At 34.2% G+C, this 27,585-nt stretch overlaps 1 protein-coding gene across 32 annotated transcripts in view; it reads left to right on the top strand.

The window, feature by feature from the left end:
- ZMYND11 (zinc finger MYND-type containing 11) overlaps positions 1-27,585 on the top strand; it is a 138,855-nt gene that overhangs the window by 78,687 nt on the left and 32,583 nt on the right. For 6 of the 32 annotated variants that reach the window (XM_080647201.1, XM_080647190.1, XM_080647212.1 and 3 more), the window contains 4 exons: positions 6,668-6,827; positions 13,482-13,526; positions 16,172-16,333; positions 25,778-25,846. In XM_080647201.1, the coding sequence (XP_080503327.1) occupies positions 6,668-6,827; positions 13,482-13,526; positions 16,172-16,333; positions 25,778-25,846 (436 nt within the window). Of the gene's footprint in view, positions 1-374; positions 394-6,667; positions 6,828-13,481; positions 13,527-16,171; positions 16,334-25,777; positions 25,847-27,585 lie in introns of those variants that run through there. The other 26 variants (XM_080647193.1, XM_080647192.1, XM_080647194.1 and 23 more) reach the window with 6 other exon arrangements.

The following is a 27,585-nucleotide window of genomic DNA, read 5'->3' as shown; positions in this document are numbered from 1 at the left end:
AAAAGAAAATACAAATAAATGAACAAATATACCAAGTTTATCAGTGGAAAGACTTAATATTGTAATGATATTTATTCTCTGACTTATCCATTTTAACAAACTGATGCTAAAATAATTATGGATGAGTAAAAGACCAAGAAGAGTCAAAGGTGAGTTTGAAAAAATTGGCAAGCATATGTGAGAGAAAGGAACTTTAATACTTTGCTGGTGGGATGGTGTAAATGGTACTTACTTTTGAAAAGTAAAACTAATTTTTATCTAATAGATACACAAACAAAATCCTTAAAGGCATACCATGAAAAAATGTTTTCTTCCTACATGTCTGCTGAGCTACTCAGTTCTCCTCGGACAGTTCCTGGAATATACCTCTTGAACTCTTTTGCATATAGAGAGGTAATTACAGAATGCTTGTCAGAAATTGTGCCCTTTTATATACAACTAGAGGCCCAGTGCACGACATTTGTGCACGGGGCCGGGGCAGGGGCAGGGGAGATCCCTCAGCCCAGCCTGTGCCCTTTAGCAGTCGGGGAGCCCTCAGGGGATGTCCTGCTGACTGACATCCTTAGCGCTGCTGAGGAGGTGGGAGAGGCTCCCGCTGCTGTGCTCGCCAGCCGTCAGCCATTTTGTGGCTGAGCAGCACTCCCCCTGTGGGAGTGCACTGACCACCAGGGGGCAGCACCTGCATTGAGTGTCTGCCCCCTGGTGGTCAGTGCGTGTCATAGTGACTAGTCGTTCCGCCATTCGGTCGATTGGCATATTACCCTTTTATTATATAGGATGATATTTTTTCACTGATTTTTTTAAAATTGAAGTATAATTGACAAATAACTTCGTATTAGTTTCAGGTGTACAACATAATGATTCAGTATTTGTATATATTGCAAAATCATCATCACCATAAGTTGATAACATTTGTCACCATACATCGTGTTTGTGATGAGGAATTTTAATCTATTCTCCTACCAACTTTGAAATATGCAATATGGGATTATTAGCTATAGTCAACATGCTGTACATTACATCCCTATGAGTTACTTTATAGCTGAAAATTTGTACCTTTTGACACTCTTCATTCGTTTTACCTCTTCTACCTTCCCTACCTCTGGCAACCACCAATCTTTTCTCTATATCTTTGAGCTTTAGTTTTCTTCTTTCCTTCCTTCTCCACTTCCTTCCTCAAGATTCCACATATGTATAAGTGAGAACATGGTATTTGTCTTTCTCTAACTTATTATAATTCCCTCTAGGTCATTCATGTTGTTGCAAATGGCAAGGTTTCCTTCATTTTTATGGATGAGTAATGTTCCATTATACAGACACTACATTTTCTTTATTCATTTATCAATCAGTGGACACTTCTGTTGTTTTCTTATCTTGGCTTTTGTAAGTAATGCCACAATGAACATGGGGTGCATGTTTCTTTTTAAATTAGTATTCTCTCTCTCTCTCTCTCTCTCTCTCTCTCTCTCTCTCTCTCTCTCTCTCTCTCTCTCTCTCTCTCTCTCTCTCTCATGAATACCTGGAAGTGGAATTGCTGGGTCATATGGTAGTCCTATTTTTAATTTTTTGAGGATCCTCCATACTCTTTCCATAGTGGCTGCACCAGTTTGCATTCCCATGTAACAGTGTACAAGAGCTCCCTTTTCTCCACATCCTTGCCAAGACTTAATGTCTTGTCTTTTTGATGATAGATGTTTGAATAGGTGTGAGGTAATAGTGTGGTTTTGATTTGCATTTCCCTGATGATTTGTGATGTTGAAAATTTTTTCATGTACCTATTAGCCATTTGTATGTCGTCTTTGGGAAAATATCTATTCAGATCTTCTGCCCTTTCTAAAACCAGATTGTTATTTTTGCTATCAAGTTGTATGAATTCTCTTTATATATCTATAATAGTAAAAGTGTAATATGCTAATTAGACTGGACAGCTGAACAACCTTCCGGATGTCATTCCAGATGTCCTTCCAGATGTAGCCACCATGGTAGGGGCTGAGGCAGAGGTGGTTAGGGGCGATCAGGCAGGCAGGTGAGTGGTTAGGAGCAATCAGGCAGGCAGGTAAGCGGTTAGGGGCGATGAGTCAGGCAGGCAAGCAGTTAGGGGTGATCAGGTAGGCAGGTAGGCGAGCAGTCAGGAGCCAGTGGTCCCAGATTGCGAGAGGGATGATCCTGTGGGATTGGGCCTAAACCGGCAGTCGCACATCCCCCGAAGGGTCCCTGATTGCGAGAGGGTGCAGGCTGGGCTGAGGGATACCTTACCCGCCCCCCCCCCCCCCATGCACGGATTTCATGCACCAGACCTCTAGTTTTGAATATTAGCCCTGGTGCCATGATTTTTTCAACATAATGTACCTTGGACTTTTGTCATAACATTTATAATACTGCTCCATTTCTTGAATGATTATGTAATCCCTAGTATGGTTATATTATAAATTAGCCAGTCCCCTAAGATACATATTTAGATTGTTTCTAATCTTTTCTTGCTAGCAACAATGTTAAAATGAATTTCCTACTTTGTCTATTATTTTACACATATCTAAGTATATCTATAGGATGAATATCTAAGAGAGGAATTGTGATACTACCACACTTGCCTCTATAGGAATAGTACTAAATTACATCTCACGAGTGATGTAGTTCCAGTCAAGCGCAATCCTCCAGTAAATCTGACATTTATTTGTGGGTACAGACTAGGGTAGGGTTCCATCTCTATTTTTTTCAAGTTAGCGAGCTCGATGTCCCAATTCCCATGAGTTGATTAATCAGTCTTTTCACCCACAATTTGAAATTCCACTTTTATTATAATTGAAATGTATATTTGGGTCTTTTCCTGAATTTTATGTTTTGTTCCATTGGTCTGTTCTCCATGCACTAGTTCCACAATATTTTAATTACTTCGGTACTATAATGTTTTCCAATATGATATTACGCATAAAGAATTGTCTTGGGAAGTTCTTGTTGAATTCTCTATAAAACTTTAGAATCAACTTGCCTACTTAGTGGTGGTATTTACTTAATCTTACAGGCAATTGAATTTTGTTGTTTTTCATCCAAATACAGGTATGTCTTTCCATTTGTTTATCTTCTTTTGTGTCAGAATTTCAGATTTTCTTCACACAGATCATGTCATTCTATTTTTTACTGGGTATTTTATTTTTCTTACTGCTTTTGTAAATGATTGGGGTCTTGTCTTATTTTAAACCTCCTAACTAGTTTTTTTATTTGTATACATGCATGTTGTTAATTTTTACTGTTAGCTTGTACCCATACAAATAATTGACTAAATTATTTGATTATTTAAAATAGCACATCAGCTGATTTTCTTGGGTTTTCTTGATATGTGATCTGCAAATAATAATTTTAACCTCTAAACAAATTTTATGTCCCATTTCTTTCTCTATTTTACCTATGTTGGTTACCTTTGGCAAAGTGTTAAAAGACATCTTTGAATATTCTTGATCAGTTAAGTATTGTTTACTCATTCCTATTTGTTAGAGGCTGGATGTTGAATTTTACTAAATACCTGTATAGAAATCTTTTACTAAATCCACATGTATAGAAATCTTCATGATTTCTCACTTCTGATGGATTAATGGGATGAATTATATTACTAGATTTTTTAAATAAGTATTCCTAGAAATCCTGAAACAAAACATTCGGTTATGGTATATTCTTTAGATATTTGAATGTGTTAACATTTATTAATTTATGTTAATACTTAACATTGTACTGTAAATTTAAATACTTCATTTGGTATTTTTTATACCAGTATTCCTATAGGACACTAGTTTTCTTTGTGCCTTTTTTGTGGGGTTTTCTTACCACTATCATGCTAGATCCCTTGCTTTCCTTCTTTACTATGTATTGGAAGAGTTTAAATCACATTGGAGTTGTCTGGTCATTAAAAGTTGGATAGAATTACCTTGTGAATATGTTCCTACCTTTTGTTTTTCTGGCAAAGCTCTTTGTCAACATCCTCTGTTTCTTTGGAAATTTGTCTTTTTTAAGTATTCCATTTTTTTCTGTGGGCAAGATTTGGTCATTTATTTTTTACTAGAAATTCTATTTCTGCACAGAATTTAACATAGTAGTTGCTTATGACTAGTATTTTAATTTCCTTTTTACATATGGTGTGTTATACATTTCTTAGTTTGTATGTTTTTGTGCTTTGTTTCTTCATCGTTGATTAGCTAATGATATCTCTAAATCTTCCCTAAGAAGGACCTCTTGGATTAATATTGTTAGTTCCATAATTTTTGCTCTTAAACTGGCACCGCTTTAGCTTTTTAATTATTGTTTTTGTAATTTTAAAAAATCTCTTTGATTCAGTGGTTTATGAAAGTTTTCAAGTTTTGCTATTAATATCTGGTTTTATTTCATGGTGACTAGCAAATGTCTATTTTGAAATCTATTAAGGTTGTTTTGTGGCTGATTTTATGCCCCGTTTTAATGATTGTTTCTTGGATTTATTGAAGATACTTTTGGGGTTTTAGAATAAATTCAACTAGATCTGTTTTGTTAATTAATAAACTTAATTAAAGGTCTCCTGTATCCATACTTAATTTTGTTCACTTAATGTTTTTGTGAACTGAAGGAAGTGAATTAAAGTCTCATAATCCTGTATTCCTGTCAGTATTCTCTTTATTTATTACAGGTTTTGCTTTAAAACTGTCTGTGCCCTATTGCCCAATTGCAGTGTTGATCCCTGATTCATTTGGGTTGTATTTTTATGATATGCCTTTGCCTATTATTTTTCAGTATTTCTGTCACTATAAGTGTGTCTCTGGTAGACAGTGAAATTTTTGTTTTGTGATTTAGTATGTTTTTAATTATTGAGTTTGACCAATTTTTATTTATTAAAAGGACAAATTTACTTGGTTTTGGTCCTCTCATATTTAATACGCTGCTTGTTTTTAATGTTTCTTTTTTGGTTTTAATTTTACTGCATAATGTGTTTTTTTGTGGGTTTCTTCAGATAATTTGGAAGGTTTGAATTTTTGTTCTAAAGGCTGTCTTTATAAGTTTGTATAGTATACTTAATTCCTATGATAATGTCTAAGAGCTCCCTATGGTGAACAGGGAGGACATTTGCACAATTTCTTTCTCCACATTCAAAACTACAGTTGATTCTTTTTGTTAGTGTTGATCTTTTATCAAAATATACACGTGATTTATCACCTTAGACTGTTAGTCAGCAAAGGTGACAATCAGTATTTGTGGATTAACTTTACCTTCATCATCTTGTGGTCCCATTTGTTATTACTGCAAATCTGATTTGTCAGGGCCACTGTTGGGTTCACCATGATTCCATGTCTCTTCTCAGCCCTTCAGTTAACTGCATTTGTAGAGAAATCAGATACTTTGTTATCTATATATATAAAAGGCTAATATGCAAAGTGTCCCTCGGGAGTTTGACCAGGAGACCAGGAGTTTGATTGCTAACTATGACATGCGCTGACCACCAGGGGGCGGCACGGAACAAAGGAAGGCCCTGGCTGGCAGCTGGAAGGCCCCGATCGTCCCTGATGGTTGGCCAGGCCTAGGGACCCTACCCACGCACGAATTTCATGCACTGGGCCTCTAGGCTTCTATAAACTGCAAACACAATGCTTACCATTGATGGGGCTTACTGCTTTTTTGTTGTTGAAATTTGTCCTCTTGTTGAGTTTAAAAGGTTCTTCAGTGATGATTTGTTTGGAATGCTAATATTTAAATGACAGATAAATTGATAACAGATTATTGCCTTACTTAATTTTCTTAAAACGTGTGGGCATTGGCCTCGGGTCTTCCAACTTGGAATGTTTCTCTGGCCTGATTTGTGTCATGATGTTTTTGTTTCTGGATCCCCAACAGACTCTGATGTCCAGTAGTTTACTGGTAGAGGATTTGATTGCCGGGGAATGGAATATGGTACAAATTTTACCAGCATCTATAACATTTTATTTCCTTAAAAAATACAAAAAAAAGAAAGATATGAAGCAAATATGTCAAAATGTTAACATGAGTTTAATATAATTGGTGAATACAAGGGAATCTCCAGTATTATTCTCTGTGTTCTGAGGTATATTTGAAATATTACATTTTTTTACATTTTAAAAAATGGCACGTAACTGTAAATCAGGGAGAGCTTATATGCTTTAGTGATCCAGTCCAGAGTATAATTTATTGAAAATTAGTTTTTGCTTTATTAATCACAACATGCATTGTTGTTTTCTTTAGATGTTGAGAACCACTCATGTGATTTCTATGTTTTGTTTGGCATCATTTCCTAAGTTTTGTGTAAAAGCATTTTATATTCTAAAGTTTTATGGCTGGAGATTATAAAATTCTAAATTTAGACTCTGTCCAGTCAAAGTTAGTGGTAATTGCTCCAGAGACTAAAACTACATGGGATGTATGACTAAAATCTGTTAAGTGATTTATATTGCTGGTTTGGTATTATTTTGAACAGATATTCCTCTAACTATACAAAAATAAAATTGAGGTTTAAAATACCATGATAATTGAAAGAGTTAAGTATTCAGGACTCCTTCTGTCCTTCTTTCAGCAGGGCTCTGATAAGTACAAGTAATAATAAAAAAGAAATAAATTATCTCTATTTTCTTATTGCTGTGCATTTTTATGTTTTATACTAAAAGATTTTTAAGTTTGTTTTTTTCTCTGTGTTCAGGTACATGTCTCGAGTCCACGGCATGCATCCAAAAGAGACCACCCGTCAGCTGAGCTTGGCTGTGAAAGATGGTCTTATTGTTGAAACTCTCACTGTGGGCTGCAAAGGTTCAAAAGCTGGTATTGAACAAGAAGGATATTGGTTGCCAGGAGATGAAATTGTAAGTATGTTTTATTTGATAAATTTGGATAAGCTGACTTTTAACTTTTGAACAGTATTTAACTACAACCTTTAGAAACTCATTTTCAGCAGTTTAGTAATGTTTCTCTTTAATATTTTTTCCTAACATTAAGGACCAACATTGGTAGGGTAGATACTTCCCTCTGTGTTTCTTTAGTAGGAGAAAACTCACTTTTATAAAGAGCCTGCCTTTTCTGTGTAGTTTACCTTGAATCTGAAACATTTAAACAAAACAAGCAAAACCCTTTTATTGTACACACAATTCATAGTATTTCTAAATATTTTCTTTAATAAATATTAGTAAAAATGTTTCAGTGCAGGATAATGTTGATGCCGTATTGACAGATTGGAAGGAACAGATGGCTTCTCAGGGACATACCTTACTCAGGTTGGATGATGTCAGAGCCCAGAGCCATGGTTCAGGAGGGTTTGCAGGTGATAAGGTTCCAGATGTTAGACGCCTCTGGCTAGTGTCTTCATTGATTTCTGTGAGTTGAGTGTGTTTTGTGGCACTTGACAGAAATCATAGTAAAGATAGTTAATTTTCTTTATATTTTTACTTAGTTCTTATTAAGTTATATTTTAATATTTTTCCTTGTAATATATAATTTTATATTCAGGGTCATGTAAGAAGTACAATTTTTTTCTTATGTAATGACTGATTTGATGTAAAATTTCCATCTTCCTACCTCATTTGTTTTTTATATTTCTAACACCTTGATTTTAAAGGTCTACTTTTTGCAACAATATCATTTAAGACAATATGTTTCAAATTTAATAGAAGTGAGTTATTTTAGTTTCTGAAAGGAATGGATTTCATAATTATTTTGAGTGTTTTTATCATGAATTTTCTAAAATCTAATGTTATAAAAAATGACACAAGATCTTAAAATTGCTTCTTTGTGGAAACATTTCCCAAAACCTTTGAGTTGTGTTTTCCTTTCTGGCTATACATCAGGTGAGCCAGCAACACATTTCTCAGTAGTCAGCTCTGTGCAGTAAACTCATAACACATCCCCTGTGGAGGGCTGGGCCACAGAGGCAGCTACGAGTTACAAACTTGTTCAGTTTTAACATTGTTTTTGTCATTTTAATTTATGCCTTCAAAGTTTCAGGAAATAAAATTCATGTTTTCTACAAATAAAACTTAGAAGAAAAAAGTGTTTAATTTCTCTGGTATCATTTAATTTGCACACTAGAAGTGTTCTTATAAACTTAAGTAAAAAAATGTTTATAATAGAATAATTTTTCTGTTGACTTCCATATAGAAAAGTACAGTTTTGTTGCCAGTAAAGAAACTCCAGTCATAATAATAATATTTGTTTACATCATGGATTAACAGGAGGGCCATTGATAATTGATAGCTTATTATATACTCAGAATAATCCAGTTAATATAAAATTTCTAATCCCCAAATAGTTGGAAATGTACAGATTTAGTATAGAAGGCTATCCTGATAATTTCTGAGATTTATATAGTAATTAACCAGTAGTAATTACAACTTAATCCACAGGATTTTGGTTTGTGGATCATGTACATTTTTTTCATAAAAATGAAAAAGTGATTTTAGTTCTTACTTTTTAGATTTGTGCTTTTCCCACATGCATTCTTCCTCTTCAATTTGAAGTTTCCATGTTCAATTTAATTAAATGAGCAGTTAATGAGTTATGCTTACCACTTCATTAGGTTATATATTCTTCTTTTTTTTTATTTTTACATGTACTTACTGCATATATTTATAGTACCATCCTTTTCTTTTTTTCTAGATGAAATCTTATATGTAAATCAACCAACCAGTATACAGATTTTATTAATTCATGTTGGTTCTTATTCACATTTTTATACTGAGTATGCATGTATGATGTAAGTATAAATGAGTATATAAAAGTTGTGCCTAGTTTATAAAAATATGCAAATATTAAAAATTCAGAGGTAGCAAAGAGGTAAGGTCTTATATGTACTAGTATTAAAGACAGTCACTGGATCTATATTTAAGGCTTAGCTATAAAGTGATGAGGTTAATTATATTTGTATCTCATAACTGTGGCTGGTATACCACCTGGCTACCCAGGGGCTGTCATGTGCTGCAGTTGTCATACCCTAGTATACTCTAGAAGGACACATTACTGTGTCACACTTGGCACAACACAATCAGCTCACACTTGCCAGCTCTTTGTTTATGGGTTGTGGGGCCCATGCATGTGAGCTACTGTGTATGGGGCCAGTTGTCAAACACACAACTTAGGAAGTCACACTCAGTTCTCAGACATCATATGCTTGTATGTTTATTCAGCAGTTTTCTAGTTTATGGCAGGTAAGTGTCTTATTCTAGCAAAACCTGTCTTAGGGAAGGGTCACCTTTTCTGATTTGCACAAAGGATCTCTGTGGGCTAGTGACAGCCCTGTAGGCTGGCATTTGAGTCTAGGACCTTCCTTTATAGTTTCTCTCCCTTATATATAATACGTTGCCTTTAAAAACTTGACTTTTTAATTTGAAAGGTTTACATTATTATTCATCTTGTCAACTTCTGACTCATTATCAAAAGAAAAAAGTCAAGTAGATATTTATATATATCTCTATATATCTGTCTCTATATATGTGAGCTGTATAGAATGTTTTGGTTATTCATTTTTAATTCAAAGTTGCAAATATTCTTCATCCAGGGAAGTTCTGTTATTGGAAAAATGGGTATAAAGCACTTCTTTTCCTTCTATATATAGCCTCTAAAAATAGTATCTCAGAGATGTGGAAAAAGTTGATTTCTCTTGATAAGTCCCACAAGTTACATCCTCAAGAGATACTTGTATTAGCAAAGAGGCTATATTCTCCTTGTCCTTTCTTTCACAATTATGGTAAGAAAGACCAGGTAGGCAAGAGTGCAGTTTTCTTTATGCCACTCAACTATAGTTGAGCAAAGAGTTTGTTGGTGTCACATTTTTATTTCACCTCTGCTACCTCCCCCGCCACAATGCTTATTTTTAAAACTTGGTTCAATTGAAAAAATATCCATAGCTTGAGCAAAATTGTTTTTATTAAATCCAGCAATGTTATAATATAAGTTTAATTCTAATAATAGGTCAGGTTATAATTATATATAATCTGTTCAAGAGGAAGACACCTGTATAAGTCAAAGATGGTGGCTTTAATTGTACTGAGATTCCTATTAGACTGCAATGCTTTTTAGACAAGTTGAGATGCTAGTCTCAACTACCATTTGTAGCCCTATTGAAGTGATAGTTCTTTTGTAGGAACTGATAAAATTAGGCAAGAGATAAGCATCTTTATGGTGATATTTTGAATATGTTTGTTGGAGATAGTAGAATGAAAATGTAATTATTAAAAATGAAGGCACTCTCAATTTAAATAGTTTGCTTAAATATTAATCAATAAACAAGGAAAAGTATATGTACCAATTAATTTTTAAAATGACAAACGTGCTGAACCTGGGACCTCTTGTAAATTTTCTGTGGTCATCTTAGACTTCTAGATTTGTATGTTATTAATATTCACTAATCAGATCCAAATAATTATTTCAGAGATGGTTTTCATAACGTTTGAAATTATGTTAGTAAAAGGCCAGTAGACCAGGGCACAGAAGGAAACTTTCTGATATCTGACCATTTAATATTTTATTATATCAAGGTTTTTTTTCTTTTGATTTTTAATAAAGAATTACAAGTTCTGATAGATTGTTTCACTATCTGCTTTCTCTAAAGAAATAAATATACATGAATGGCTATATTTAATCCACATTTGATCACAGTATTAAATGTCCTTTAGTCTAACAACTTAAGAAATACATTTCTTGGGCAGAATTTTACCATTTGCTGGGCTCAATTAAGTTTGGTATTTAGTAACTCCTTTTATAATAAACACAATTTCTTATGAGTTAAGGGCTCACTAAAGATAGAACGGTCTTACAAAGGTATTTAATGTTACATGTCAAATATGTATTTTGAATTAGAGGCAGTTAATACTAATATGATGATTTCCAAATGTATTCACGGTTCCTGGCACAAAGCTATGACTCTACCCTATTATTTGACAAATACTTTTGATCTGACATTAAATAATTTGGTCACCAGTATAGAGGATGATTTAAAAGTCTAAAAAAATGATGTTTGCTATGAAACTACTTCTCCCTTTATTTAACCTGTCAAATCCCAACTCAGGGTCTCATATCTTTTCTCATACTTAATACTACTTCAAAAACAACGTATCGTTGTAGGAACCACACCTTGCATTTTCAGTTAGAAGCCTTCTACCAGTTTCCTTTTGTAAGATGCAAGAGCAACTGCAAACATGAGCTCATAATAGTCTTGACTAAAGTTTGAGTACTTACTTTTCATATAATCAAGCTTGTCCCACCAATAAGTAGGACCTCAGACTACTTTTAAAGTAGGCCTAAAAGAAAAGGTAGATTTCAATCTATATTTTTGCTTTTTATTTTCATTAAGGTTTTGACCTTTTAAGAAACATAGTTAATGAAAATACATATTTTGTGGTTTCTTGAAGAGATTAACATCTTATATTGGGCGTAAATGGATTTAGTTTAACTTACTCAGGGGCAAGATAGATACTTTTTTCCTGTTATCATCTGCTTATCTTGATTCAGAATGACCAATCTAAAAGAAACTGTGGCTTGTGTACCTATTGAAACTTAGCTAAACTCTCGTCTTTTAGATAAGAGGTAGGATGGACTTATGTCTTATTCTTCAGAAATCACACCATTAAACAGTCATGCAGGGAGTAGTGCCCCTTGCTTTGTTCTTGAAAAAACATTGAGAGCCTGCTGAATTCAAAACAGCTTGACTCTCTTAGCCCACTTCATAAATATAGTATAGTGAAGTAAGATTTTTTAAAAAATTAGGTCTTTACATTTTCCTTGTTATAAATTATAGTTGTCATAAATTAATCATGTTTTTAATACCCTAAGTATAAAAAGCTGGATGCCCCTTGGGATACCTTTGATTTTTTTTTAAGTGAAATATGTTTTGTTACATTTATGTTAATTATGTGCAGAACTATACATTTCTTCCAAAGGTCTATTACCTGTCTCAGACAAATATAAATTATTGTTTATTTACTAAGTATTAAGTATTTGGTGATTTTTAATTAACGAGAAACCAGTTATGCTGTGGTTCTATGTATATTCAAACTTTAATGTACTTACATCTAGAAATTATTATTGCTGTGGTAAAGAATGTCCCTTTTATTCAGTAGAATATTTTGGGTCATGCTATTCTGTTTTATTCTTTTCAGCTTATTGATTGTGTGTGTATGTGTGCGCGCGTGCGTGCGCGTGTGTGCACGTGCGTGTGTGTGTGTGTGTGTGTGTGTGTGTGAGAGAGAGAGAGAGATTGAGAGAGAGCTTTTTTCCTCCTGTCTAAATTCTTTTTCTCTAAGCAGTGTTGTAATATTTTTATTTAAAATTATTGTAAATATTTAATCATTACATTCTTACCTCTCAGTGATTAACTAAATTAATTAACAGCATTAAACTAAACCTTGAATTGTAGAGAATTAATTTTATGTCATATTTATGTTAAAACACATCAAACAAATATTTGATAATTTAAGATTTATTTGCTCATTGCATATAAATAGGGAATCACTTTAAAAGTTAGAACCTCTAGAATATGATGAGCATGGATTATAGTTTAGGAGGCCCTTGTTACAGACACAGTTCTCCCATGAACTCTCTTCCTTTAGTGTTCTCTCTAAACTGACTTAATATTTCTTGGTCCATCTAGCTTACAGAAATTTTGTGAGAGTCAGCTGTCATAATGAGCTTACAGTCCTGAAGAAGTCCACACATGTATAATTACACATCATTTGTGACTTGTCAATTCGATTCCTGTTTTGTGCACTATAGCAAGCAGATCATCTTAATAACTCATTGAGTATAGTAACTCAGTTGATCCTTATGAAACATCTGTATACCAGGCATTATTTTTTTGTTCATTTTACAGATAGAAAATAATACACAGAGAAGCTAAGTATTCTGCCCTAGATGACACAACCTGTGAGTGCTAGAGCCAGGATTTGAGCCAGTCTTGACTCCAGAGTCTTAATCAAATGCTATAAATGGTGACAGAGATGTAGGGCAGCAGGCTGCTTCTAGATGTTAGAATGTTTTCTAGTAGGTTCTGAAGACATTCTGTGTGTATTTCACACCATGGTTAAGTATGGAGTTTACCATGTTTACATTCATCACTCCCAACTTAAAAAAGTTGATCAGTTTCAGATAAAAAAGACACACATTCATGGTCTTAATGAAATTTATAATGGCACTGAGTTTATTTGTTACTAAAATGTTTCTAACATCATGATGGCTTTCCTGGCACATGACTTTCTAATAGAAGATTTTCTCTGTCCATTTGTAGCTTTTGTGTTAGTATCCAAAGTTTCTTCTTAAGCTAGTAATGACTCTTGAGTTTGCATGCTGCTGTCTTTTTATTCATGATTAGTACATTCATAGATTATCAGTTGATATCTGCAAAATAATGTAAATCATATAGCAAATAATAAACAGTTTGACCCTCTATGAAATCCCTTTAGCTCTGTGTATTGCCTGATATTGAGCAACGTTATAGTAGAGAGACCAAGATTATTTTGTTTTTATTTTGAAAGGCCTACAGTATGCAGCCTTTCTCCAGGACAGCAACCCCAAACAAGGTGAACTAATTTTGCACTGTTATTTTACTTTAAATCTGCTTTTAAAAAATGCTACATTTCTATCTTTCTTTAGGCTAGCTTAGTTAACTCTTGTTAGAATTGTTCACTAACACCATATTGTCTTTACTTTGCTTCTAGTTGGGGATTTTTTGCTAATAGGTTTGCTTTTTAAAAATTTTCTTCAAGTATTGAAGTGGCTTTACACATATTATGCTGCTAATCAGGCTGTATGAGAATAGTTGCTGACATCTGGTGCAATCCAAGAAAATGCAGGCTTAGTTTTTGGGCATACATTATTATTAGAGCACTATGTAAATTAATTCTATTTACTAAAAGAGAAATTGTAGGCAACTCTGTCTATCTTAAACATGCTTATATAATTTATACCTCAGAAAAGTGTGCCCTGCGTTTAGAATGTAATAACTTTTGAACTTGACTTCTGCGTGTTTTGTATATTCTAAACAGCTATTGCTATGATTAAAAGAATGAACAGCACGTATGTTCCCAGACCATACCTCTTATATCCGATAATGGAGTTAGTCATATGCCATTATGTAAATAGTGTATCAAAATGTTTCTCTACTTTTACTTCATTTGAATTATATTTTTATTTCTGTAATTGTTATGAAAATTAGGTCTGCTACTAAACACCCCATGAAGAAAGATCCATTTTCATCTCATTTTATGGGTGGATGGGAGAGAATAGGAACAGAAAAGGGGCGGAGGTAAAGTGGGGAGGCTAGAGCTTTAGAGCTGCGCACCAAAGTTATACTCTTGCTTTCTTCTCTTAATTTATTTAGTAACCACCATTTTAAGAATTGCAGGAAGATGAATTAATGTAAAAAATTTCAAATGATGAAGGTTGGCACTTTCTTTTGTTAATAATGAGTTAAACATAAGCCCCAAAAATCCTTTAAGATGTTTCTGAACAACTATGAAAAAGTATTCTAAAATATTTTGTTTTAAACTTGGCAAGAGTTCTGTTAGTTCAGAATAGAGCAAAGTATCTTATCTCCACTCAAACCTAATTTATCAATGATTTTTTATATAAATATTAAAATAGCTAAAATGCAGCTTACATATGAACATTGTGAAATGGGTACACAATGACTATTATTTAGTACAGCCAAGCACTACATATATTGTGTCTTTGCAGTGCCTCTACGTCAAACTTGGTGAGATAGGTTTTTTTCCCTACCATGCGCACATCAGGGTTTTATGTCTCATCAGTCAGTATCTTACAATTTTTTTAGCAGTTTGATTAAAATTACTCTAGTGTAAGTTTACAGAGTATATACATCTGCAGCAAATAACTAGAAATGGTTATGTTTTTCTTTATTGCTTTGGTCAATCAAGACCATGATTTCTGAACAAAAAGTAAACTAAAAAGTTTACATTTTGCTGAGTTTACTAATGTGCTGTAGCCGTGACTCTGAAAGTGAATTTTGGAACATTAGTGACTCTCTTCCCTTTTGAAGGTGTTGGTAGTAGCCCTGTCATATGTTCAGGCAATAATTAATACATTTCAGCCTTAAACGCTAAAGGTGTTACTGCCTGCTAACCAAGTGCTGTATTTGAAGCCCATTTATTGGGGGAGTAACTGACATATAAGAAAACGGTTCAGTTTCAGAAACAACAGTGATTTATAAAAAAGACAAATGATGGCAGAACCCAAGTTTGGAATTCAGGACCCTCATTGGCAGTGGCCTTGATTACACTGTTGTGAGTTAAACCATTGTTCACTTAGTTACCACATCTACAAAAGAAAGCTGAGAATGAATCCATCACTCTTAACAGGTATTTTTTGACAGAAGCTAAGAGTGGCATTTATGAAGAATGAATTCTAAATTAAGAGAATTTATAACATCTTCCTGTTTATGTTTAAATGGTATTGGCTGTACAAGAAAGAGTGTAACAAAAAAGAAAATGTTGAAGAAAACCCACTGCAGTTATGTTCTTTTATTTCCAGGAATAGTCCAAGTAAGAAAATAAGCCTACTTCCTTTTAAGTTTTTTTATGGCAATGTCCTTTGGAGAATGTGATTAAACCTTTAGTTTCACATTTTCAATTTATTTTTCCAAATTCAACAGACCCTGAAAATTTGGCAACCTATCAGAACATGGACATTCTGATTAATGGTTATTTTCAATAAAGCATCCAATACCATGGATGAGAAGATAAGAATAGTGAGCATCACCATTTATTACTATTTTCTCTGTTCCCACAGTGAGCTAATTAATTAACTACTTACTATATTTTTCTAAAAAAGCAGAACAAAACAGAGGTTTGTTTATTTGAAATACTAAGGTATAGATGTTTATTTGGGATATTCAGTTTACTGAAGAAATCATTCCATAGATTATGTTTTTAAAATTGAAGATAATGTTAGACTGCGATTGGCTTTGGACTTATTTTTGAACTGGTTTTGTTATCAAATCACCTTAAGATATTTTGAATATTAATACTGTTTAGGAAAGAATTTAAAATTTAAAGAAGCAAATTTGTAGATATTTTTCCCTCTTGTTTTAAAATGTCTAAAATTGTTTATGATGCCTAACTTCTGATGGACTTTAGTTTCAATTTTGTTCTTAGTCATTGCAGATATTGACAAAATGTCATACGAAATTATTTTGTATTTTTTGTAGGACTGGGAAACAGAAAATCATGACTGGTATTGTTTTGAATGCCATTTGCCTGGAGAGGTGTTGATATGTGACCTGTGTTTTCGTGTGTATCATTCCAAGTGTTTGTCTGATGAGTACAGGCTTAGAGACAGCAGTAGTCACTGGCAGTGCCCAGTTTGCAGGGTGAGTACCTATATGAGCTTTAATGTGCTGGTCAGAGGGTTGGAGTTCATTGACAATAGCTGCACAAAGATACCCCAGGTGGTCGTGCCAGGTTGATGGATAAAGTACTGGAGGGTGGGGGTTATCTGCTGAAATGATGATATATAAACATAGAGCATTCATAAATGGATATCACAGAACACATGACATATTCAGGGTTCGGATTTTAGAAAGTTGTAATCATATAAAAATATACTCTCTTCCCTTACTTTACACTTGCCTCTGGATTGTATGACTCGTTCAATGAATAGTCTTTGGAAATTAAGAAACACTCTTCCATACCAAGGTCTGTTCAGTTGTGTCCTCTTCGCTACTCAGAAAACAAAGCAAAAAGGCACATTGTTGGAGACATTCTGTATCTGCTTCCCATTTATATTCATGTAACATTACCCCCCGCCCCCTTTATTTTTTGTCACATCATGGGTTAGTTTCTTTCTTGCTTATAACTCATTTGGAGGGTGGATGGATGGGACAGTTGTATGTATATAAAGCATTCTAATTTAAAGCAAAATGAAATAGGCTGGTAGGTAAAATAGGTACTTTCCACAATTATTTTCATTCATATTATTTCGCCATTGAAAAGTATACATGCTGTGCTTGTTGGTTGCAGGATGTGGTATGTGTGTGTATACGAGTGATGTGTGATACCTAAATACTGCATTACATGTGGCAGTGATAGTGATTAGCAGTGATTTACTTGATTGTAATCTCTATTATTTTGTACTTAAAATTATTAATATACTTATTTGGAACTATGCAGATTACCTAGATTACTGAGTTGTTTGTGAATATACTTTGTAATAGTGGAGTAACTTAGATATTCATTTATTCTTCCAAAAAAATATTTGTCTTCATAATTTTTCTTCTCTTTGTTTTCAGCCAAACATGTTCTTGCCAGTATGATGAGCAAAAGATAGTGTACATTCTAGTCTTTTCTTAGTACCTATGGTTTTGTATTACTTTAAGTGTACCGCATCCTACCAGCATACTGTACATATTCCATAGGCAGACAAAAGACCATTGAGATAGCATTAAAAAATAATGTGTGATGATGATGTAATAAAATGCCTAAATGCTACATGAGTAGTGATAAATCCCTAGAACTGAATATATTAGTATCAAGCCTCAAGTTATAGACTACCTTCTTTTTAAGTTCTTCCAAGAATTTATGTATCTGCAAAAAATTATCGTAATTGGGGGATGGGAACTGCATTTAATACTCATATTTTATTTTGATTTGTGCATTTTATAAACAAATATATTTCCTATTTTCTGGTAACAATTTAAAGTAAGTAAAGAACAATGATATCTTAAGAACAAAAAGTATTACAGTATAAAAATATAAAGAAGAGGGGTTCACTTACCAAATACTGACTCAGGAATTTAGGAAGTACAATGCTGAACATACCTGTGTCTTTATAGCTGTAGCTTTTTAATATTTAATATTTTGTTCTTATTTTCATAGTTAAGAATTTAAACAGTAACACTAGGATTTTTAAGGATGGATTAAACTTTATTGTGGGTGTTTTATATCCCTTATATGAAGAATGGAAATTGAATAGTTACACTTCTGAAGAAAATGTAAAATATTTCTTCCATTAGAATTCACCATCAAGTTGTCAGATTCCATTTTCTATGTGTTTGCTGTACTCTTTACTGATTAGATGATTAAAAAAAATTTTTTCAGAGAGTTTTACTGGCTCACACAGAAACATGATAACCAAAATGGAATTCAGCTTACCCCATCCTATTTTTCTTTTCTTCCCTCTGGGTTTCTACTTGTCTTTGTTAGTCTAGATATTCTCATATTGTGATATAATTACACTTACTGAAAAGGAAGCTGTGAGTCAACAAAAAATTGTTAACACTTTTGTTTCATAAACTGTGAGCTACTCTTTGGTTAGGCTCAAAAGGCCTTTTTCTGGGTTGGGGGTGGTGAGTTTTTAACTTCAGCTTTAAACTTTCCAAAGAAGTAGTTTTTTCTATGTTAGAATTATTGTACGTTAATTGTTAATTGTTACTTTCAAGAAAAAGATTAGTGTTACCTACCTTTCCTGGGAGAAGAGGTAAGATTTTTGTTGTTGTTTAACAAAGTGTCAAAACTTTAAGTAAAGCCATTTTTTTAATAATCTAACATGAGAGTGACTAACCAGATTTAAATATTCGTGGACTAAGAGAACTGAGAGACTGTAATTTAAGGACTGTGGTTCCAAACCAGAAAAACAATCTTTTCTGCTTTTCTTTTTAATTAATGTTTGTGAAAAATGTAGACTAATTAGATATGCTAATGAGGAATTTTGAAGATAGATGCCCAGAACAAAATTTCAGTGAAGTCTTAGCAAATAGATGGAACCCCAACCATTATTACCTAAAATTCAAATTTAAAACATTTCTAATATTTTATGGCAATCAGAAGGCTATTTTATTTTTACATAACTTCTGCCCCTCAATATTGAAAAAGTCACTGAACATGTCAATTCTAATTAAAAATAAATTTTAGCCCTAACTGGTTTGGCTCAGTGGATAGAGCGTCGGCCTGCGGACTGCAGGGTCTCGGGTTCGATTCCGGTCAAGGGCATGTACCTGGGTTGCAGGCACATCCCCAGTAGGGGGCGTGCAGGAGGCAGTTGATCGATGTCTCTCTCTCATCGATGTTTCTAACTTTCTGTCCCTCTCTCTTCCTCTCTGTAAAAAATCAATAAAATATATTAAAAAATTTTTTTTAAAATAATAAGATTACATGTAAGGATTCATTTTAAAAGTCACTTAGAATAGGTTTTCTCTCCTTCAGCTCAAGCAGCTTTATCTCAAATATCTGACTATTTATGAAATATTTTAAGAGGGTAAATGGTAGGAATTTTTCTCAATTTAAAATAATTTTATCAGTTTTCGTAATCTCAAGAATCTCAACTCAGGATATTTCTTTGGAATGTTTGCCTTTCTAAAATAAAATTAAGCTGTTACTTTATACATGTAGTAGATTGTTACTGAAAAATAGTCTATGAATATCGGATTAGCATTTTGCTTTGAAGAAAATTTGAGTCATGTTCTTTTTCACACTTTTCAAAAATGTTTTTATATGTTTTTATTGATTTCAGAGAAAGGAGGGCAGAGGGAGAGACAGAAACATAATTTATGAGAGAGAATCATTGATTAGCTGCTGCCTCCTGTACACCTCCTACTGGGGATTGAGCTGGAAACCTGGGCATGTGCCGGATCTCGAACCATCACCTCTGGGTTCATGGGTTGACACTCAGAGCCACACTGTTTCACATTCTTGTTACTGAAAACTGTCATTAGTTTAAAAAAAAAAAAAAAAAGGAGGGGGGGACTTAAAATACTTATTTTAACTTGGTTGTAAAAAATTCAAATAATTTAGAGGATAAAGAAAAAATAAAATTTCTGGAAATGTTGTCACATAATAGGTGAATGTTCTCATAGATATCCGTTGTGCCCCTCCCTCCGAGCTCACCCATTTGTATCTTATCTATATAATTTTATGTACATCGCTAGATGGAATCAGTTTGTTTCTATTCAGCAATGTCCCAATCTTTTATATAAGTATCATAATGTGCCATAATTTATTTAACCAGTGCCCTACTGGTGCTTATTATATTGCTTCCATTGGCCTGTCCCATCAGTAACATCGCACTGAAACTTAGCTGTCAAAGGGGACATTCATGTTGCTATATTCAGAATCGTCCCTCACTTTCCACTCTGAAGAGCAGTCTTCTCATTATATTTGGATGTATTTGAATTTTAGATTCTTGAAACAGCCATGAATTTTCTAGGGGGAAAAATAGAAAACCTTAATTTTTAAGTCAAAATTGCTTTTAAGATTTTATTTGCCTAAAGAATATATCTTTAAAACACAGTGTAATCAATTTTATTTTTTAAAAAGAGATAAAATAAATTCACTTCTACCTATGTAATTCTGTCTGATCTCTTTCATAGGATAGAAGTAAATTTATTCTTCAGAGGACAAATTCATTGAAGTGAAATTCTTAAATTAAGGGATAGGCACATGTAAATTTGTGATAAAAATCACTAAATTGTCCTGCAGAAAATTACACCCATCTATGCCAACATGAAAGTATTTTCCAATTTTTTTTACTAATTTGATACAGTACAAGTGTCTGTATTATTTTAATGTTGCTTCCTTTCATAAATGTATTTTCCAAACTATAAAGTCATTTTATCCTTCGATGCTGTGGTTATAGAAGACAGGCCTGGGTGTGTACACAAGCCTATGTGCACGTGTGTGTGTGTGTATGTCTGTTGTGTCTGTATGAGCACACGTGCATGCATGCATAGCTGTTGTGTGTGTGTACCTTTGTGGTGCATGTCTGTGCAAGCATGGGTATGTTTGTGGAGGGTGGGGGCACGTGTGTACACCTTGTTGTGTATGCATGGATGTCTGTTGTGCGTTCAAGTGTACATGTGTGCATGTTTTGCACTTTTGCCGGCCTCCAATCTTGCTGGTGAACATTATGATACTGTTTGAGTAATGACTACTTGAAATTTTTTTAATATACAGGCAGGTTAATGTGTTATAAGAAACCCTAGGACCATCTGTGAGACTGGAGCACCATGTTGCTTTTCAGAGCAGCACTTTCTGGGAGACCTTTCTGTGGGGATGGAAGTGCTCTATCTGTGTTGTCCAGTAGGAACTACCAGCTATGTATGTTTATTGTGAGACCCAGAAATTGGAATTCAACTTGGCAAATGTGGCTGTGGCTACTACCTATTGTATCATACAGTGCTGTTTCAGAACTGCATGTTCTAAATGCCCGTACTACTCCCAGAGAAGCATCTTTGGTACAGAATGTCTGCTTCATGACTGGCCTGGCATTTGTTCTTCCTATGAAGCCATAGTTAGGATTTAGAGGAATTCTAAAGGAGGCATATAGATCAGCACTGCCCCTCCTTTCCCTCATGTACACAGCAAATTGTACAGCAAACACAGCGTTGTGCCTATAAAAGACTGTGTAGTGCATAGGTTGATGGCTGTAATATCGGATAGTGCTGCATATGCTCTGAATCTGGTACCTCATAAAAAGTCAAAAGTTAACTTTGGAGGAAAATAAACTGTATATATAGCCAAACAAAATAATTGGCGCTTTCCTGCTTAATAATTTTGAGATGTATTTTGTACCTGGGCCCCTATTTCCTCTATCCTCTTTTAACATGTTCATGTTTCTTACATAAATGATTTTTGTTTTCATAACTTAGACTTATATTACTGCTCCTTTAGGTTCAGATATATGGAAATTTTATATGTGGACTAAAATATGTCATTAGGGAGCAAAATTTTGTGTATTGTGTGCCTTTACAGTGAGCACATAGAAAGGGCTAGAATGGGAAGACCACAGCGACTTATAGTACTTTTCTCCTTTTCCATATTTGGGTATCTAAAATGCAATATTGCTCCAGTGAAATCCATCCAGAGGTTTTTATCTTAGGCTCTTATAACATAAAATTTTTATATTACAATTTCTTATATCCTGTAGCAAACTTTGGTTTACTTTACATCCCATTTATGACATACTTATTGTGACTCTTATATGAATGAGTCAATGTAAGTCATATTCCTCCCCCTGCCCCCACATGCACATTTCAGATGGCATTTTTTTGTTTAAGGATCACAAAATTTTAAATTGTGTTAATATACAAATTGTATTGTGAATCAGCCTAGCCCATTAATAAAATGGGGGAACAAGAAAATGTAGATAAGGAAATGAAGACGAATCTATGTGGAAAAATTTTATTAATAATTAAAAAATGTATATGTTGATCTTACATCTAATCCAAAAAGGTCTCCCAACTTATACCACCTGGTTCTCTGATCAGGCATCTGCAGAGATTTGAGGAAGAGTGCCCCTTAGTGCTACTTTCACATTAATTGGAATTATTCCAAGCATTTCCTACTACAGTTTCTCTTTAAAATATTTGAAATGAAGATATATATTTTACAGGAAACAATAATTTAAAAATTTATATGCAGAAGGAAGTCTATAGAAAGCATTTCAAATTAACTTTTAAATTGGATGTTAAGACCCAGATACTGTATTTTTTTCACACGGGTTATAGTATACTCATTAGGCAACTGAAAATGAAGGAATTTAACTGGTCTACTAAAACCAAGGCTGAATCGCCATCAGAAAGCCACCTAGAGTTTTATCAAGTGGGTACTTATCAATGTTAGTGACTTGCTAATGTTAACTTAGTTCTGGGTAAAGTTATATTTTGAGTCATTTGCACCATGACTTTTGTTCAGATAGCTAAAGAAAAAGTCATGATGAAAGCTATTTCTTGAAACTGGTGATAGAAATTTACTTCGGAATCCATTTTTCATTCTGTTGATTAGGTAGGCAATATAGTTGTTTTTAAATTCCAAAATCAGGAGAATGCCCATTTAATGTTCAGAATGAAATAGGATAAAGTGCTAAATGAAAATATTTTGAACATGAATTCCTTATTATGTATTTATTTTGAAACTGTAACTGTTCTTACTTTCTGGTCAGTCTTCCTTTGTTAATACGGGAAATTTATTCATGTTTTCACCTTGAAAGTAAGTACCTTTACCTTCAAGATACATGTTAACAAATCAGGAATGGAGATTTGATTTTTAAATAAAATAGAAGTAGAAGCCATGTTTGAGGGGATGTGTACCTTTTTTTTTAACTGGTGGGCAATAATAGTATTGAAAATGAATGAACAATAAATATTTTTGTAATTTTTAGAGCCAACTGAATCATCATCTTTGTACTAGCAAAATAGAAAATTTTAAGATCTTTGTCTAAATCAAGTAATTTATAAAACAGTTTTACTATTTATTACTACCTTGACTAGAGGAAAAAGTAATGGGAACATTGATAAATGCAGAGGGTTTTAAAATTTGATCTGGGTTATAAAACTGTAAAATCTTATGTATTGTTTTCTAGTCTCTTTATAAAACTACTTGGACCCAAGCAAGCAAGAAAAAAAAAAGTCCATGTCTTCTACATTGTCTTCCTGTGATGAATTTAGCAAAATTATGGTCAGAAAGGCTTGGGTATGAGTGAAATGTTTTAGGTGCTGGTGTATTTGGTCTTTGTGATATATGTATTTGGTGGCTTGTTTAGAATCTTAATAGAATTTTGTTTTTAACTCTAAGGGATTAAGGAAATAATACTCTCTATATTGGGATGGTTACAACTTAATCTAGATAAATAGAAAGCTTATTTAGTGTTTCCAGTATTGATGAACTGAAAATAGTACAAAGGGTGCAATTTCCTTTTACTGTCTGCAAATGGATTAGGTGGTAGGGAAAGGTGTGGACAGGTGGGCAGTTAGTATTCCCATTAGCTGGTAGAAGTCTTATTCCACTGAGGATGCCTCTCTGTCTCTGCTTTTTAAATCTTGTTCTTTCTTTAAAGATTAGTATTGTGTAGAAGGGAAGGAACAAGTAGATACAAAACCTGGTTCCATAAAGTTTTCCTGAATGTCCCTTTTCTATTCTCTAGTCCCTGTAATATGCCACAAAGGAGCTTAAAATTATCCCCTAAGTCCATTTAATAATGAATGGTAAAATTTCTGACATAATGACACCTATGTAGCAATTTTTTTGTGGATATGTGAATATAGTAGATCTAGAAATAATACATATTTTTACAGTACCAGTTGGTTTTGTGGCCTGTACAATTAAAGATGTTTTAATAGTTTGTAAATCACCCTAGACTGGCTGCTATAAAGCTGAAAGCTGGTTTTATCATATGAACTTAGTCATAACTTAGTTCAGTCAGAGCAAAGAGTTGACTTTGTAAAAATTAATAAATACATATAGAGCTGGAGTAGTATTCAGTGCTGTTTGTAAATCTGGACAAACAAGTCTGGAAACACCTTATTAGTGGAGCTGCATTTGCTAGCATGCTCCAAGTGTCCACCTCAGGACACTATTAGTAGTTGGCGTTATCCTTAGAGTTCCAACTTTTAGTTGTAAGGAGACATATTTATGACAGGTTAAGGGAGGCTTAACAACTTAAATTTACATCCTTTAACTTAAATTAAAAAACAAAAAAACAAAAAACAACTATTGCCAGAAACTTGAGTGCAAATGGCTGTTGCTGGATTGTTTGTGGGAGATTTGGGATGGAGCTAAAGGGACTCCTTGTGGTTAAATGTGTTGTGCACCCCACATGCAGAAGTGAGTAAGCCAAGTTTTCCACCATTAAAACTGGCAGTAGGTGTGGTGGTCTGATCTTTAGGTCTTATGTTGGAGAGTTAATTTTAATGTCAGTGCTGGGAGTAAAAAAGACTGAATGTAGGTATATTTTTAGAAAACTGTCCTAGAATATGATTGACATTGATGGGGCTGCTTGGGTCCCAGTGATACTGGAGGAGAAATGGTAGGCCTTTGGGGTACTTCCATCAGACCAGCTCTACCCTTAAAGTCTCAAACATTGAGGTTTGTTATACATACTTTGTATTCAATCATTACAAATGGTTGTAGATAATACTTTAGAGCCTCTAATTTCAGTAACAACATATGTAATTTATGTGCAGATAAAATTTATTGTGATTCTTTTCTGTGATTACAGATAGTTAGAGGAGAGCTTGGAGTTTCTTGATTCTTCAAACAATGTAGGTAATTTAAATGCAGATTCGTGTTTCTCCACCAACTTACAGGGCCACCTATACCAGAATCACTTGGTGTACTTGTTTAGAACACAGCCTCTGGGCTGAGGCTCAGGAATCTGTTTTTCAGCAAGTGCTCCAGATTTATGAATTTATTAATATTTAAATGAGCCTTTGGTTGTTAGAGCCAACGGTGATATTTGGTCCACTGGCAATGAAATGGTTCGCACATCAGAAATAAATAAAATGGTTTACAGTGGCCAGAATATGCAAACAGAGCTTGGGTGTGTGATTAACTCTTTCACATTTTGGATGGGTCTTGTTAGTTCAATGGCATGGAATATTTTTGTAGTAAAGCAGTGAAGTTAGTTACTAATGACTATCATCACTTCAGTTCACCTAGCACTTACCATGTGCTACATAGTGTACAGGCCCCTGGCTAAAGAACACTGAACTAGGTAAATTATTATGGATCCTGTTTTCCAGAACTTGTCTAGTCAAGGGCTGGCAAACCACAGCCCATGGGCCAAATCAAGCTCTCTACCTGTTTTGTACTAGTATTGCTCATGAGCTAAGAATGGGGCTTACATTTTTAAATTGTTGAAGAAAAATCAAAAGAGGGATAATATTTTGTGATGTGAAAATGATAAGTTCCAATTTTAGTTCCACAAGTTTTGTTAGAATGAATGTACCATTATTTACGACTGCTTCTCCACTATGGCAATTGAGTAGTTGACGCACTGTGTGTGTCCTCAAACCCTAAAATATTTTCTGTCTGGCCCTCCACAGAGAAAGTTTGCCAACCCTGTTGAGCCTGCTGCCAAAGGACATTCTGGATATTGGGAATCCCCCCAAAGTGTGAGGCACTTGTCTTTCTTTAGTCACAGACTTGGGGACTTGGATTTGAATTGAACTCCAGCAGCACAAATATATTATCTAAGGAGAAGATACCTTGATTTCTAATTTCACAGTATTTTTTTTCTTTTGGATATTTGATGTACTGAAATAATACTTCCACAACTTCACCCTCTGCTAAAATATGTTTCTACAGTTTAAAGCAAGGTCTCTAGAAAATATAAAAAATTCTAGACCATTTAATCCTGAGTGTCCCTTTGATTAGTGATGCTTAGGCATTGTAATCGATGATCAGTTGTGGATCAAAAGTTGCTTATACCTTCTTCCAGCCAGAAACATCATAAGTCACTGAGTGTGATACTTTATTCATGATTTGTCTGAGGTATCTAACTAGACTCTTTGGATTTGCTGTTTCCCAGCAATGGTTTATAACTGGCCTAAGAATCCCTTACTCATGAAGATGCTCAAGATTTTCTGTTATTTTTTTCCCACAAAGTAGAGGAAAGCAGCCCCTCAGTTGTCTATAATATACTTAAGAGCATCTCACTTTAGTGGATGTCTTAAGCACATTTGTAACACAACTTCAGCAATGTGATTATTGTCCCTTTAAAATGGTTGCAACAACTTTGGCCATGAAATGGAAAGTTTGTTTCTTGATAATTTGCAGATGTTGCCCAAATCACTCCTGTATGCTGCTGGGTGTTATGAACAGTTATCAGAACTTTATTGGGCTTTACTAGGTCTGAGCTGCATGCTGTTACAGAGAGGCCTTTACTGATGAGTTCTGAAGTCTGTAAGTAGACAGTAGGTACAGTTCTTCGAAGCCTGAGAAAGGATTGGGTCTGAAACAGTCTGCAAATATTACACAGCATTACTTTTACGTTTTCCAAACTTGTGAAGAGCTGCCTGCTTAGTTATGTTACAGACAGAATAGCATTTAACCTTAGAAGCGAACTGTTTACTTTTCTGTTAGCGTAGCTTTTTCTCAAGCTACTGTAAGTGGCTTGGTTTGGCTGACAGGCATTACCTGAGACACTCTGTTGTGAATGTCACATAAGGCAGCTCACATATATTACCTAAGAAATCCCCAGAAGTCTTATAGTGCAGCTCTGGGGCAGAAGCTGCAATGCTTTGTTGATTTCTTGTGTGAAATACTAAATCTCTAAATTGTAACTGGAAACTCTAGAAAGAAAGCCCACACAAGTTTAGCAAATGTTTTATCCTTACACATTGTTGGGAGAGGTTTTGCATCTGTTCAGGGTCTTCTCTTTTGTTTGCTTCAGTTTGCTGAGGAAGCTCCCTGGGCCCCCGAGTCTGGGAAGCAGGCTCCTGGGCAGAGAGCTCTGTGCCCCAGGGCAGCTGTTCACTTACCAACGGAGTGCTTGTATGCATTTCAGTTCTTGTCCTGTATCTGCAATAGAATCCCATATTTGTCACCAGAAAAGTGGATTAGGCAGCAGTTCAAAATAAACAAGTAGGAGAGGTTTTCAACAAAATAATTTTTTGGATGTGAAACTCCTTTTGGTGAATCCTTCTCTCCAACCCAAATCACTAAAGTTTTTAGTACAGTATCTGCAAAGTGAACAAATATAGGAGAGAAGCATTTCTGTCTGTTTTAGCAAGTAGATGGAGAAAGTTACTAGGTCTGGCATCCCTTTAAAAGGACTTTTGAAGATTACCACTTGACACTTCTCAGTGTAGCAGCCAAGGTTACAGTTGGAACCACTGCACCTGTTTGTGTA

This window comes from Plecotus auritus (assembly GCF_963455305.1).
Source record: "Plecotus auritus genome assembly, chromosome: 1".
NCBI lineage: Eukaryota > Metazoa > Chordata > Mammalia > Chiroptera > Vespertilionidae > Plecotus > Plecotus auritus.
This window is presented reverse-complemented; position numbering and strand designations above follow the sequence as displayed.